The 12,279-nt window shown below is 42.4% G+C and overlaps 1 protein-coding gene across 10 annotated transcripts in view; it reads left to right on the plus strand.

Moving 5' to 3' along the window:
• The first annotated feature begins 363 nt into the window (after positions 1–363).
• SGCE (sarcoglycan epsilon) overlaps positions 364–12,279 on the plus strand; it is a 28,706-nt gene continuing 16,790 nt past the window's right edge. For 2 of the 10 annotated variants that reach the window (XM_083405462.1, XM_083405460.1), the window contains exon 1: positions 364–587. In XM_083405462.1, coding sequence (XP_083261588.1) covers positions 512–587 — 76 coding nt within the window. In that variant the 5' untranslated portion in view covers positions 364–511. Of the gene's footprint in view, positions 588–1,405; positions 1,540–4,829; positions 4,935–7,469; positions 7,642–12,279 lie in introns of those variants that run through there. The other 8 variants (XM_083405464.1, XM_083405461.1, XM_083405459.1 and 5 more) reach the window with 7 other exon arrangements.

A 12,279-nucleotide genomic window follows, 5' to 3' on the forward strand; every position in this document is an offset into this window, starting at 1 on the left:
TATATATAGAAATAAGCAAACCAGTGATATTTTAGGGAGCAGGCGGGACCCATGACTTACATCATAGGAGCCTACACAACACAAAACTGGATCTTGTGCATCCAGGTTTTTTCCCCTTTTATTTTTTTGGGACCCCCAAGAGAGTGGGGCACTAAGCTATAGCTTGTTTAGCTTATGCATAAATCCTGCACGAGGTGGGTGGGTGTGGAGAAGACCAACGCATATCCCCTTAATGACTACGTTGAGCTCCAGAGGCTCCTGCTCTGCGGGCGGCTATGCCCGACTACAGAGGAGGGGAAAACAACCCGAAGGCCTCACTTGAGGCGAGGCGAAGCCAGGCCCGCCACGAGCCGGCCTTAGGCCCCGCCCTCCGCGCTGCCATAGAGACCGTCTCTATGGAAGAAGGGGAGGAGGAGGAGGAGGAGGGAGGGATGCTGGTGGCGGCGATGGTCCTGTTTGGCGGCGGCAGCAGTAGCAGCAGCAGCAGCAGCAGGCGCCGACGGAGCGAGCCATGCCGCGCTACGGAGCGGGGTCGTGGTCCCACAGCAGGCGCAGCGGAGCCGCCCTCACCACCCTCCTGCTGACAGGTCGGTCTCTGCGAGAGCCCCCTTCCCCGAGCGGCGAGCGGCGCCCTTCCCGCCCGGGCTGCGCATTCCCTGGCTACGGCCTGCTCCGGAGCCCGCGACTCCGCCCCGGGGCCAAGCGGCGGCGGCGGCTCCCCGGCTCCTCTCCCGGCGGCCTCAGTCCCGGGTTCTCGCCCCATTCCCGGCCGCCGAGGCAATGGTGGAAATTTCTGAACCTTCTGCAGAGAGGAAAAGGGCCGGGAGGGCTGGAGGCATAGGATCTGAAAAACAAGGGCATGTTCATTATTGCTTCCATGGTTGGCCGCAGCGTGTGTGTTTCCCCCCCCCCCCAAAAAAAAACACATCCCAACCCAACTCCCCCCGAATAAATTTTTGGATTTCCACGGAAAGCGGAATTTCTAAAGATAAATGAAATGGGTCGAAAATTTGGGTGGGATGGGATGCGGGGATGTAAATTAAGTGACACTGTGATCCTGATGGGTGCATGTAGGATATATTGACCTGAGCGTCCAGTTTAGAAGGATCCATTTATAAATATATGGACAGAAGTAATCCCCCCCCCCCCCCACAAACACCCCTCTGTTCCATTTCAGAGGCAAGTATTTAGAATGAGGAGACAACATGTAGTAGAACATTAGCAGTAGAACATTAGTAGGTTGTGTGCTGGCTTAGATTTAGATCATACTGAACGACTGTAGATGATGGTTAATGTAAGACACATTCCTCTACTGCAGACCACCCACCAGCTGTGTGCTTGCTTGTTTGTGTGTGTGTTGGCCCAGGGCTTGGAATCACAGCCATTTATTTCACCCTTAGGATTACACCAGCTGGGGAATCTTGGGCAAATGGAAGAGTGAGAATCCTATTTACCAGGAGAGGAGAACATACTTAAATGCTTGCCTGGGCAAACTAGGGCATAGGAAATAATCTTCAGAGCAAATGAAGTCATGATGAGGTATATTAATGCACAAGAAGAAACATGCAGTATACCATAAAGCAAAGTATCTCACTGGGTAGCTGGTGTTTTAACAGTAGATTGGAAACGTATTTCAATATTTGCCTTTTTGCTTGACTAGTGATGTTTGCAGGTACTTGTACTCCATGTTGCATTGTGAATATTTGTTGCTGAGAAAGGGCTTGCCTTCAAAATTATGAGGAGAATGTTAAGGCCACATGGGATCAAATACTCCAAGGATAGAAAAAAAAGTGGGGAAACCTGTACTTTGCAACTGATTTTCTATTTCTTCGATTAGAAAAACATAGAAGGCTGCCTTATTTGAAGTCAGAGCATAGGTCCACCATGTCTCAGAGAGTATTGTCTACATTACAGCTCTCCAGGATTTCAGATAGAAGCATTTGCCAGCCATGCCTGGAAATATCAGGGGTAGAACCTGGGTCCTTTTACATACATGCTACTGAGCTTAATGTTTCCAGTTGTCTGTGGTGAATAAGAAGGCACAGATAATTGCAACCTAAACATATTATATTGTCTTCACATACAAATTCCATATTAGAGTAGTACCTTTGCTGGGCCAACTAAACAATCGCAAAATAGTGTGCAAACTCTCAAGTTTTCCAGAACTCTTAATTGGGTTAGGTAGTAAACAAAGTGGGTGGGATGGAGGAAGAAAAGTTTGCTGATACTAAAGGTGTGATGGCTGCATCTGGTCACAGCCCTTTGAGATAGAATGGGAGAGGAGGTGTCAAGCATTCAAAGTAAGCTGCTTAGGTGCCATGTAGGTGTCAGGTTGCACCAAGGCTTGGTGGGAACTAGAACTATATAACTATGGCTCCTTCCCCATCTCTGGAACCACAGAAGATCATTTGTACTGGATCCCTCTTTGTATGGTGAGAGCCTACTTCAAGGCTGGGGGAACTGGATCTGGATGGTATGGTTTTTCCCCACCCACTGCAGGCCAACTTTGACAGTTGGGTGCGAATGCCCACCTGACAGTCACTTGATATAACAGTGACATCAGGTGACCCAGTTTCCTTTGCTTGCACAATTTGAAATCAAACCACTGTGGGAAAAGGCAGAGCCCTTTTGCAAGCACCAATAATCAACTGATTGTTGGTGCTTCCAAAGTCCAGTGCCGTGGCAAGGACACTGTGATTGTATGTCATCAGGCTGTTTTCAGAACTTAGGCTGAACACAGGATGAATATTTCAAAGTTGAGGTAGGTGGCAGTGGCTGTGATCTTTTGTCCATGTGTTCATATAAACAGAAATGTCAATTGAACAAGGAACCTGCTTAGTATAGGACTTCCCCTTTTCAGTATCAACCTAGCATATTCCAGTGATGTGTTTTTTTCCTGCAAAATTTTGATCTGGATTTTTTTCTAATGGATTAGGATAATTTTTATCAGATAATTTTCTGATGCCCAAGACAGGAGCTAATTTAGGATGTTTATTTTTCTTATCCTGTATTTAGTAAAATGAAGTTTGCCATATATTGAATTTACAATTGACATCTGGGCATTACTGCTAATAAACATATGAAATATAATTTCTTTCTGCGGAAAAATAAAGCACTGTAAAAATGCCTGCTCTAAATCACAGGACTATATTGAGGATTCAGTGCATTTGCACTAAAATCCAATAATGTCTAAAGAAACGTAACTGATGTAGTGTTTAGTATCAAGAGCTTCTTGCATAATTTCAAATCACACTGCATATGAAAAGTCTGGATTCCTGGAGACAAGGGTAAATGATAGTTGGAGTGGAATGTTCAAGAAGTTATGGACTGTAAGGTTAACTGGATTATAGGGAGAAATATGTGGTTAGTTAAATACATGTGGAAGACAAGATTTGGAAAGCACTCTTGTCATTTAAGTACATAAACTGTGTGGGGCAAGTTGTATATGATACTGTATTCTGCAGCACTTGAATGTGAGATTATCATATTATGTGATGCCTGCATATATTTAGATATAAATAAATAAAAGTATTCTGACCCCCTTAAAGAATAACATAATTATTATGGCATAAGCTTTCACAGACTACAGTCCACTTCATTAGATGCATGAAATATTAACCTGAGTTATAAGGTATAAACAGTGCTTTTTCTGGGGGGACGCAGGGTTACGCATACCCCTAAACGTTTTGTGAATCTTTATACTTTTGTCCATTTACTGTATTTATTTCCCCCAATTTGAACTATAAAATGGTGATTTTCTTGACTCAAAATGAGAGTATCCCTAAACATTTTTTTAGAAGAAAAAGCACTGGGTATAAACCTACACACATGGTTTGGGAAAGATTGTAAAATTGAAATCAGAAGGAAGACTTCAGAGGGAAACGACTGCTGTGTACACACCTTTTGCTTTGCATCCAATGCACTCCCACTGCTGGTTTGTGAAGTATAACATTATACACAATCCACATCTACTCTGTAGTTTTCTGAGGAAATGCTTTGTTTTGAGGTGTTTCCCCCTAAACCCCCTTTGATTAGATTATGACATGTGAAGACATCCACACCCCTACTGGTGTGTGTGGACAGACAGCAAACAACTTGGAAACACATCCAAGTGTACTGATGCGTACAACAATGTACAAATGTGATTTGAAACGCAACAGGGGAAAGGAAAATTGTGTTTTAAGTCAGTAATGGGTACACAGCAGAAACTCGGAAAAGTACTTTCCTGTAACTTACCTGCATCTGGTGATGTGGCCTGTTGTCTGTAGTGGCCTGTAGTGTTTTACACTACTTATATAAGGCTATCAAGGTTGTTGTTAGTCTTTAGAGTTCCACATGACTCTTTGTGGTTTTTGCTACAGAAGACTTATCAACAGCCATTCTTCAGGTCAAGATTTTATGTTATGTGTCATTTATCAATATATGCAGTGCTTTTTTCTGGGGGGGATGCAGGGGGACGCATACACCTAAACATTTTGTGAATCGATAAGTTTGGCTTCATTGAGGGGCAGTATTTCAATATGAGTAGGAAAATGAAAGTGCAAAAAACATTTTTTAAAGGAAAAAATATATGCATTAAACTTGTTGTGTTTGATCTGCTGCTTTTGCCCAGATTGTACTTCTGGAGAAGTACATTCCTAATAAGGGTGGGTACAAATGCAGAATTGTCCATAAAAAATAACTTCCCTCAGTCCATTCCTTCCTGATTAGTACGTGCAGAGTACGGTATTTCAAAGCAAATTATATTCTAACTGGTGGCTTTTGATTTCTGAGAAACCGTTGACATGATATTAATCCAGTTTGCCTTGCATCTGTTTTATTTTGGAAAGCTTTTTTCTTGCACTCTGCTGGTGGCATAAATGGAACAGTTAAATGGAAGACCAAACACGTCATCAGTTATGTTAGCAGCAGCATAAAGGCTGCTGAGAAGAATGGTGAGTTTAGGTTGAAAAATATTTGGGATTAATCAACCTCCCCTTGGTATATTAGATTTGATGTATTAGTGGTGTGTATTTCACTAATAACATGATGTGGAAATAAATGGCAATTATATAATGTTCTAATCTTCTAAGCTTTAAGAATTCCTCCTTCTAATCTTTCATTTTCAACTAAATTTTCAGTTATACTATGTGGATTCCTTTTCCCAAAATAATGGTTCTGGATAAAATATTGTGAATTTCTTGTTGTTGGTGCCTACTTAAAACACATCTGCAATCTGCTGAGTGCAATAATAATCTCTTTATCATAATAAATGTGTCGTTTTTATTACTTGTTTGTCGCAATTGGCATAATTTATTGTGCACGGTTTTTAAAATGTCAGGATGCTTGGAGAAAAGAGGTAGCTAAATACTTCCATTTAATGCAAAATTGTCACATCAGGGTTTTGGAGGTTTTTTTGTTTTGCTTTTTTAGGTGCCTAAGAGTATTTTTAATTTTATTTATTTGAAACATTAAATACAATAATGTGAAAACTCAAGCTTTCATTTTCATATTCAAGGCAGCAGCAAACCAATATAAAACAATACCAAATATATATGTACGAAAACAATCCATTTAAAAAAAAAATAACCCAAGAATTACAGAACCAGTAGCAGGAATTCAGACCTTTTTGAGTATTCATCCTGATTTGTTTGCACAAAGTTTTCAGCGAGATTATAAGACATTCATTGATGGTTTAGTGTTAATTTGCTTTGTTTTAGGGTGGTTATGCAATGGTGTATCAATTAGTTGTTGCACCCACTGAGGGCCATGGGTGGGCAGGGGTGCTGTGCAGTCACTCCAGGGGCATCGGTGGCAAAAGCTGGGTGCAGGCTGTGCTCACTCTCCCTCTCACCGGGGTGCGCACACCACCCCAGGGTGCATGTATGCCTGTCCCAGGCACCAGCAGTACTTGATAAGCCACTGCCAGAACCCACTAAACAAGGCAGAGCGCTTAAAGGCTGGAAAAACCCTGTGCAAAAAGAGCTTAACACCAAGCTCAACCAGCCGGATTTCAACCACATAAAGTCAGAATCTCACAAGTTAAGCACATGTAAGTTGCATGACTTGTGGCCAAGGCAAAGAACAAGTAAACATTTGCTACACAAATGTTACAAGAAAAGCACCAGGACTTTTGACATCTTTGAAGGGTTATACGTAGTAGTTACATCAAATGATGCACAGCAATTTGGCATTGTTTTCCTTTTTTAATTTTGTTACGAGTGGGATGAGAATCGGTTCTGGTGGTTTTCCCAGTCAAAACTCTTTTAACAGGCCTGTTGTCTCTCGGCTTTTAGTGGAAGTCTGAATATAGCATGCGACTGAATCAGTCATGGGTTTCCTCTTGCACCTGTGCCCACTTAGTAGCATATTAGACTGCTGGCTGTTGAAGTGGAGCAGCATTGAAATATATGGCACAGTAGGAGATGCAACATCTGGCCAATAACAGCTTGGGGAGTATCACACCAGCAAAAGTCCATAGATAAATGTGGCAATATTGTATTTGCGAACAGGTACTGTGAAGGACAGTGAGTGTCCTCAAAGAATTGGGAAGAGTGTGTATTTGCACTGATAGATACATAGATAGATAGATAGATAGATAGATAGATAGATAGATAGATAGATAGATACCCAAGTGGAGAAGCAGGGGAAAACGTTGGTTTGTCACCATAGGAAGAGCCCTGCTAGATCTCACAAAGGTCCATCTAGTCCAGCATCCTGTTCTCACAGTTGTCATCCAGATGAGCATGGATAGCCTGCAAGCAGGGCATGAGGAGGACAATAGTTCTTTCCAGCTGTTGTTATCCAGTGACTGGTATTCAAAGGCATGTTGCCTATGATCCTGGTGGTAGTACATACCCAAAGTGATAAGTAGCAATTGATAGCCTTGGTTGCCATGGGTCCACCAAATCCTCCCCCCTCCCCACCAGACATCTAAGTTGGTGGCCCTTGCTACATACGGTGGTAGTGATTTTCACAGTACAGTGGTACCTTGGTTCTCAAACGGCTTGGCTCCCAAAGAGATTGGCTCCCGAACGCCGCAAACCTGGAAGTAAGTGGTCCGGTTTGCGAATGTTTTTCGGAAGCTGAACATGACTTCTGCTTGAGTGCAGGAAGCTCCTGCAGCCAATCAGAAGCCACGCTTGGTTTTGGAACGGTTTCTGGAGTCGGAACGGACTCCCAGAACGGATTAAGTTTGAGAACCAAAGTACCACTGTGTAACTCTGTGCAATGTGGAGAAGTACTTCCTTTTATCTGCTCTAAATCTTCCAAAATTCAGCTTCATTGGATGACCTTGGGTTCTAGAATTATAATCTGTTAACTGAAGGGCACGAGCCCCTTTTTGGGATACATTTGGGCTTTATTTTTATTTATTTTTATTACTTCCCTTGCATATGCACCAGTGGATGTTTGATCAGAGGAGGGTCTACACTGCAAGATGGTCTGATAAGCCTACAGATTGCCCATGTCTGTTTGCTGTTCTGTTTCAGACCTTGTGGCCATCCAGTTCTGGAGAGGTTTCTGCTGCTCTGGTTGCAGAAGTGAAGGGTTGCTCCAGCTAGAAGCTAGAAGGCATTGCGAACTTCATTCCATTTGTGCCGTTCCAGAGCTCTGCTCCAGCAGGAGGAGAAACAGCTGATTCAAAGAGTTTGCTTGCTAGAAGTGAGAAATGCCACAGTTGTAGTGAGGCCTTTATTTCCCAGTGCTAGCTGAGGTCTCCTTGCTACAGTTTTACGAAGGGAGTATTGGGGCTAATCTATTCTGTCAAGTGATATGGGACAATTCAGTGATGCTTCTTGATAGGTGCGCACAAAGGCTGGTAAAATGTTCACATTCAATTTATCAGCATGTCAAAGGGCTGAACTGTCTCCAGTATGCCCAAATTGCATCATATGATTCATTTAAAACATTCTGCAATTTAATCGCTTGACATGATCATAGAAAGGCCCGACTGTCTTTTTCGCTTTTGCATTTAAAACTGAATTTTCATTTTGATGAGGATGACAGGGTAGCCTAAGGTTTCCTGAATGATCAACATGACCTAGATGATTAGAAATTTCCCTAACTATGGGTGCCACTTTTGTTGGTACACCAAACAGCAAGGAATACTGTGTTACAATGGGTATGGAATATTAAATAGGAACCCACATTCCCCCTGGAAAAAATCTGAGTTTCATATTCAATGAATAATGAACATTACTGAATTTAGACATCACACATTCTCTCTTGAGCCCAATCAGTGTATGCATTTATTCAGTGAAAGGATAACTGGAGAAATTCAGTTATGTGTCTCCTAAGGACACAAAGAATAGGAAATATGTATTTTCCAGATAGGAAAGACTTGTTGAAAGTGATAACCTAATTGTAATAGTAGTTGTGAATGCTACTTAGAATCATAGAATCATAGAATCATAGAATCATAGAGTTGGAAGAGACCACAAGGGCCATCGAGTCCAACCCCCTGCCAAGCAGGAAACACCATCAGAGCACTCCTGACATATGGTTGTCAAGCCTCTGCTTAAAGACCTCCAAAGAAGGAGACTCCACCACACTCCTTGGCAGCAAATTCCACTGTCGAACAGCTCTTACTGTCAGGAAGTTCTTCCTAATGTTTAGGTGGAATCTTCTTTCTTGTAGTTTGGATCCATTGCTCCGTGTCCGCTTCTCTGGAGCAGCAGAAAACAACCTTTCTCCCTCCTCTATGTGACATCCTTTTATATATTTGAACATGGCTATCATATCCCCCCTCAACCTCCTCTTCTCCAGGCTAAACATGCCCAGCTCCCTTAGCCGTTCCTCATAAGGCATCGTTTCCAGGCCTTTGACCATTTTGGTTGCCCTCCTCTGGACACATTCCAGTTTGTCAGTGTCCTTCTTGAACTGTGGTGCCCAGAACTGGACACAGTACTCCAGGTGAGGTCTGACCACAGCAGAATACAGTGGCACTATAACTTCCCTTGATCTAGATGCTATACTCCTATTGATGCAGCCCAGAATTGCATTGGCTTTTTTAGCTGCCGCGTCACACTGTTGGCTCATGTCAAGTTTGTGGTCAACCAAGACTCCTAGATCCTTTTCACATGTACTGCTCTCAAGCCAGGTGTCACCCATCTTGTATTTGTGCCTCTCATTTTTTTTGCCCAAGTGCAATACTTTACATTTCTCCCTGTTAAAATTCATCTTGTTTGTTTTGGCCCAGTTCTCTAATCTGTCAAGGTCGTTTTGAAGTGTGATCCTGTCCTCTGGGGTGTTAGCCACCCCTCCCAGTTTGGTGTCATCTGCAAATTTGATCAGGATGCCCTTGAGTCCATCATCCAAGTCGTTGATAAAGATGTTGAATAAGACCGGGCCCAAGACAGAACCCTGTGGCACCCCACTAGTCACTCTTCTCCAGGATGAAGAGGAACCATTGATGAGCACCCTTTGGGTCCGGTCAGTCAGCCAGTTACAAATCCACTGAGTGGTAGCATAGTCAAGACCGCATTTTACCAGCTTCTTTACAAGAATATCATGGGGCACCTTGTCAAATGCCTTGCTGAAATCAAGGTAGGCTACATCCACTGCGTTCCCTTCATCTACCAGGCTTGTAATTCTGTCAAAAAATGAGATCAGGTTCGTCTGACATGACTTATTTTTCAGAAATCCATGCTGACTATTGGTGATCACAGCATTCCTTTCTAGGTGCTCACAGATTGTTTGCTTGATGATCTGCTCCAGAATCTTCCCTGGTATTGATGTCAGACTGACTGGGCGGTAATTATTTGGGTCCTCTCTTTTCCCCTTTTTGAAAATAGGGACAACATTTGCCCTCCTCCAGTCTGCTGGGACTTCGCCTGTTCTCCAGGAATTCTCAAAGATGATTGCCAGTGGTTCTGAGATCACATCTGCCAGTTCTTTTAATACTCTTGGATGCAGTTCATCTGGCCCTGGAGACTTGAATACATCTAAACTAGCCAAGTATTCTTGTACTATCTCCTTAGTTATTCTGGGCTGTGTTTCCTCTGCTGAATCATTTGCTCCAAATTCTTCAGGTCGGGCATTGTTTTCTTTATCGGAGAAGACTGAGGCAAAGAAGGCATTGAGGAGTTCAGCCCTTTCTGTGTCCCCTGTTTGCATTTCACCATCTTCTCCTCTGAGTGACCCCACTGTTTCTTTGTTCTTCCTTTTGCTACGAACATACCCATAAAAGCCTTTTTTGTTGCTTTTAACCTCTCTAGCAAGCCTGAGTTCATTCTGTGCTTTAGCTTTTCTGACTTTGTGTCTACACGTGCTGGCTATTTGTTTGAATTCCTCTTTGGTGGTTTCCCCCCTTTTCCATTTTTTGTACACATCCTTTTTTAATCTTAACTCAGTTAAAAGTTCTTTAGATAGCCACCCTGGCTTCTTTAGGTACCTTCCATGTTTCCGTCTCATTGGTATTGCCTGAAGTTGTGCTTTTACTATCTCCCTCTTAACAAACTCCCAGCCATCATGAACTCCCTTTCCTTTTAGTATTACTGTCCATGGGATCTCACCCAGCACTTCCCTAAGTTTTATGAAGTCGGCTTTCTTAAAGTCAAGAAATTGAGTCCTAGTATGCTTGGCTGCTCCTTTCCGTTGTATAGTAAACTTCAGAAGAGCATGATCACTTGCGCCTAATGATCCTTCCACTTCTACCCCATTAACCAGGTCATCGACATTGGTTAGGACCAGATCTAAAATGGCTGTTCCTCTTGTTGCTTCTCCCATTTTCTGGACAATGAAGTTGTCTGCAAGGCCAGTGAGGAATCTGTTTGACCTTATGCTCTTGGCTGAGTTTGACATCCAACAAATATCCGGGTAATTGAAGTCCCCCATTACTACTATCTCCCTTCCTTTTGCATGCTTGGCCATCTGTTCCAGGAAGGCATCATCTATGTCCTCCGTTTGGCTTGGGGATCTATAGTAAACTCCCACAATGAGGTCACTGTTATTCTTCTCTCCCTTAATTTTGACCCAAATGCTCTCACTTTGGCTTTGAGGTTCTAAATCTTGGATCTCTTCACAGGTATACACATCCCTGACATATAATGCCACTCCTCCTCCTTTCTTGTCTGGTCTGTTTCTCTGAAATAGATTGTATCCCTCCATTTTTACATTCCAATCGTGGGACTTATCCCACCAGGTTTCAGTGATGCCTTGTGTGATACTTGTTTCAGTTTCAGTGATACTTGTGCCACTTGACAGCAGCTTTCAGTGATGAACTTTTGGAAGCCCTTGCCCTCCTCCATTATTATGAGAAAATCAGTAGCTCTAAAATATGAGATCTATCATCCTTATTTATACAAAGACAAACAAAGCCTTGAAGTCAAGTGTGTTGAGTACTGATAAAGGCACAGATCGTAGGCATTCCAAGTCATTACTGTGACTTGAATAAAGTACCCACTCAAATGTAATGTATCTGAAATGTAATGTATATTTGTATCTGAATTAGTTTTTTAATCATCTGTGATTGTATTTTTTTTTACACCCTGGGCCCTTTTTTCCTTGAGGTACATGTAAATACATTAAGATTAAGATTCCCAAGGTGTGTTACAGTATGAAATGATAAAAACTATAGCGTCTCAGAAGACTAAAACCGCAAACTCAGATGAAACATCACAATTAAAACCAGCATATGCAAAATTTGAAGGTGTCTTAAAACTCTTCCAGGCAGTCCCATCATTTAACAGTAAACATCAAACTGCTGCAGAAGGCCTGAGCGAAGGGGTATGTTTTTAGTTGGCGCCAAAAGTTAAACAAATGTTGGCACTAACCAGCTTAGAAAGAAGGATGTTCCTTTTTTAAAAAAACAACAACCACGCATCTCATTTTGCATTTACAGATTCATTTATGTAAAACTACACAGACACAGCTGTATGTGTGTTTTCTGCTGCCTGATTTATGCCCATATGAAAAGAGATCCCATATTTTGCTCCCTCTTCTGCTCTTCCAATAAAAGGCTAAAATATTATTAAAAGGATTCTAGGTAATAATATTTTAGATATATATAACCAAATGATGATATGACCCAGTTAAGGATGTAATGCAAATAGCAGTCTTGGACCTTTTAACTAAAGAGACCATCCCATTTGGATTATTAAGGTGCAAAGGGGGGCAGGGGGGCAGCTGCCCCCAATCAATAAAAATCAATAAAATTACATAGCAAACTGAGGTTCTGCATTCCCCAACAAAAGGCCTGCTCCCCCACAAAAATCCTGGCTACGCCCATGTAAAGGTGTGCTATGGAGGTTATTCATACTGGTCCTGATTCAGAAGTAGGCATTCAAGGCAGCTTGGTGC

This window comes from Podarcis tiliguerta (assembly GCF_965153285.1).
Source record: "Podarcis tiliguerta genome assembly, chromosome: 12".
In the NCBI taxonomy this organism is placed as follows: Eukaryota; Metazoa; Chordata; class Lepidosauria; order Squamata; family Lacertidae; genus Podarcis; species Podarcis tiliguerta.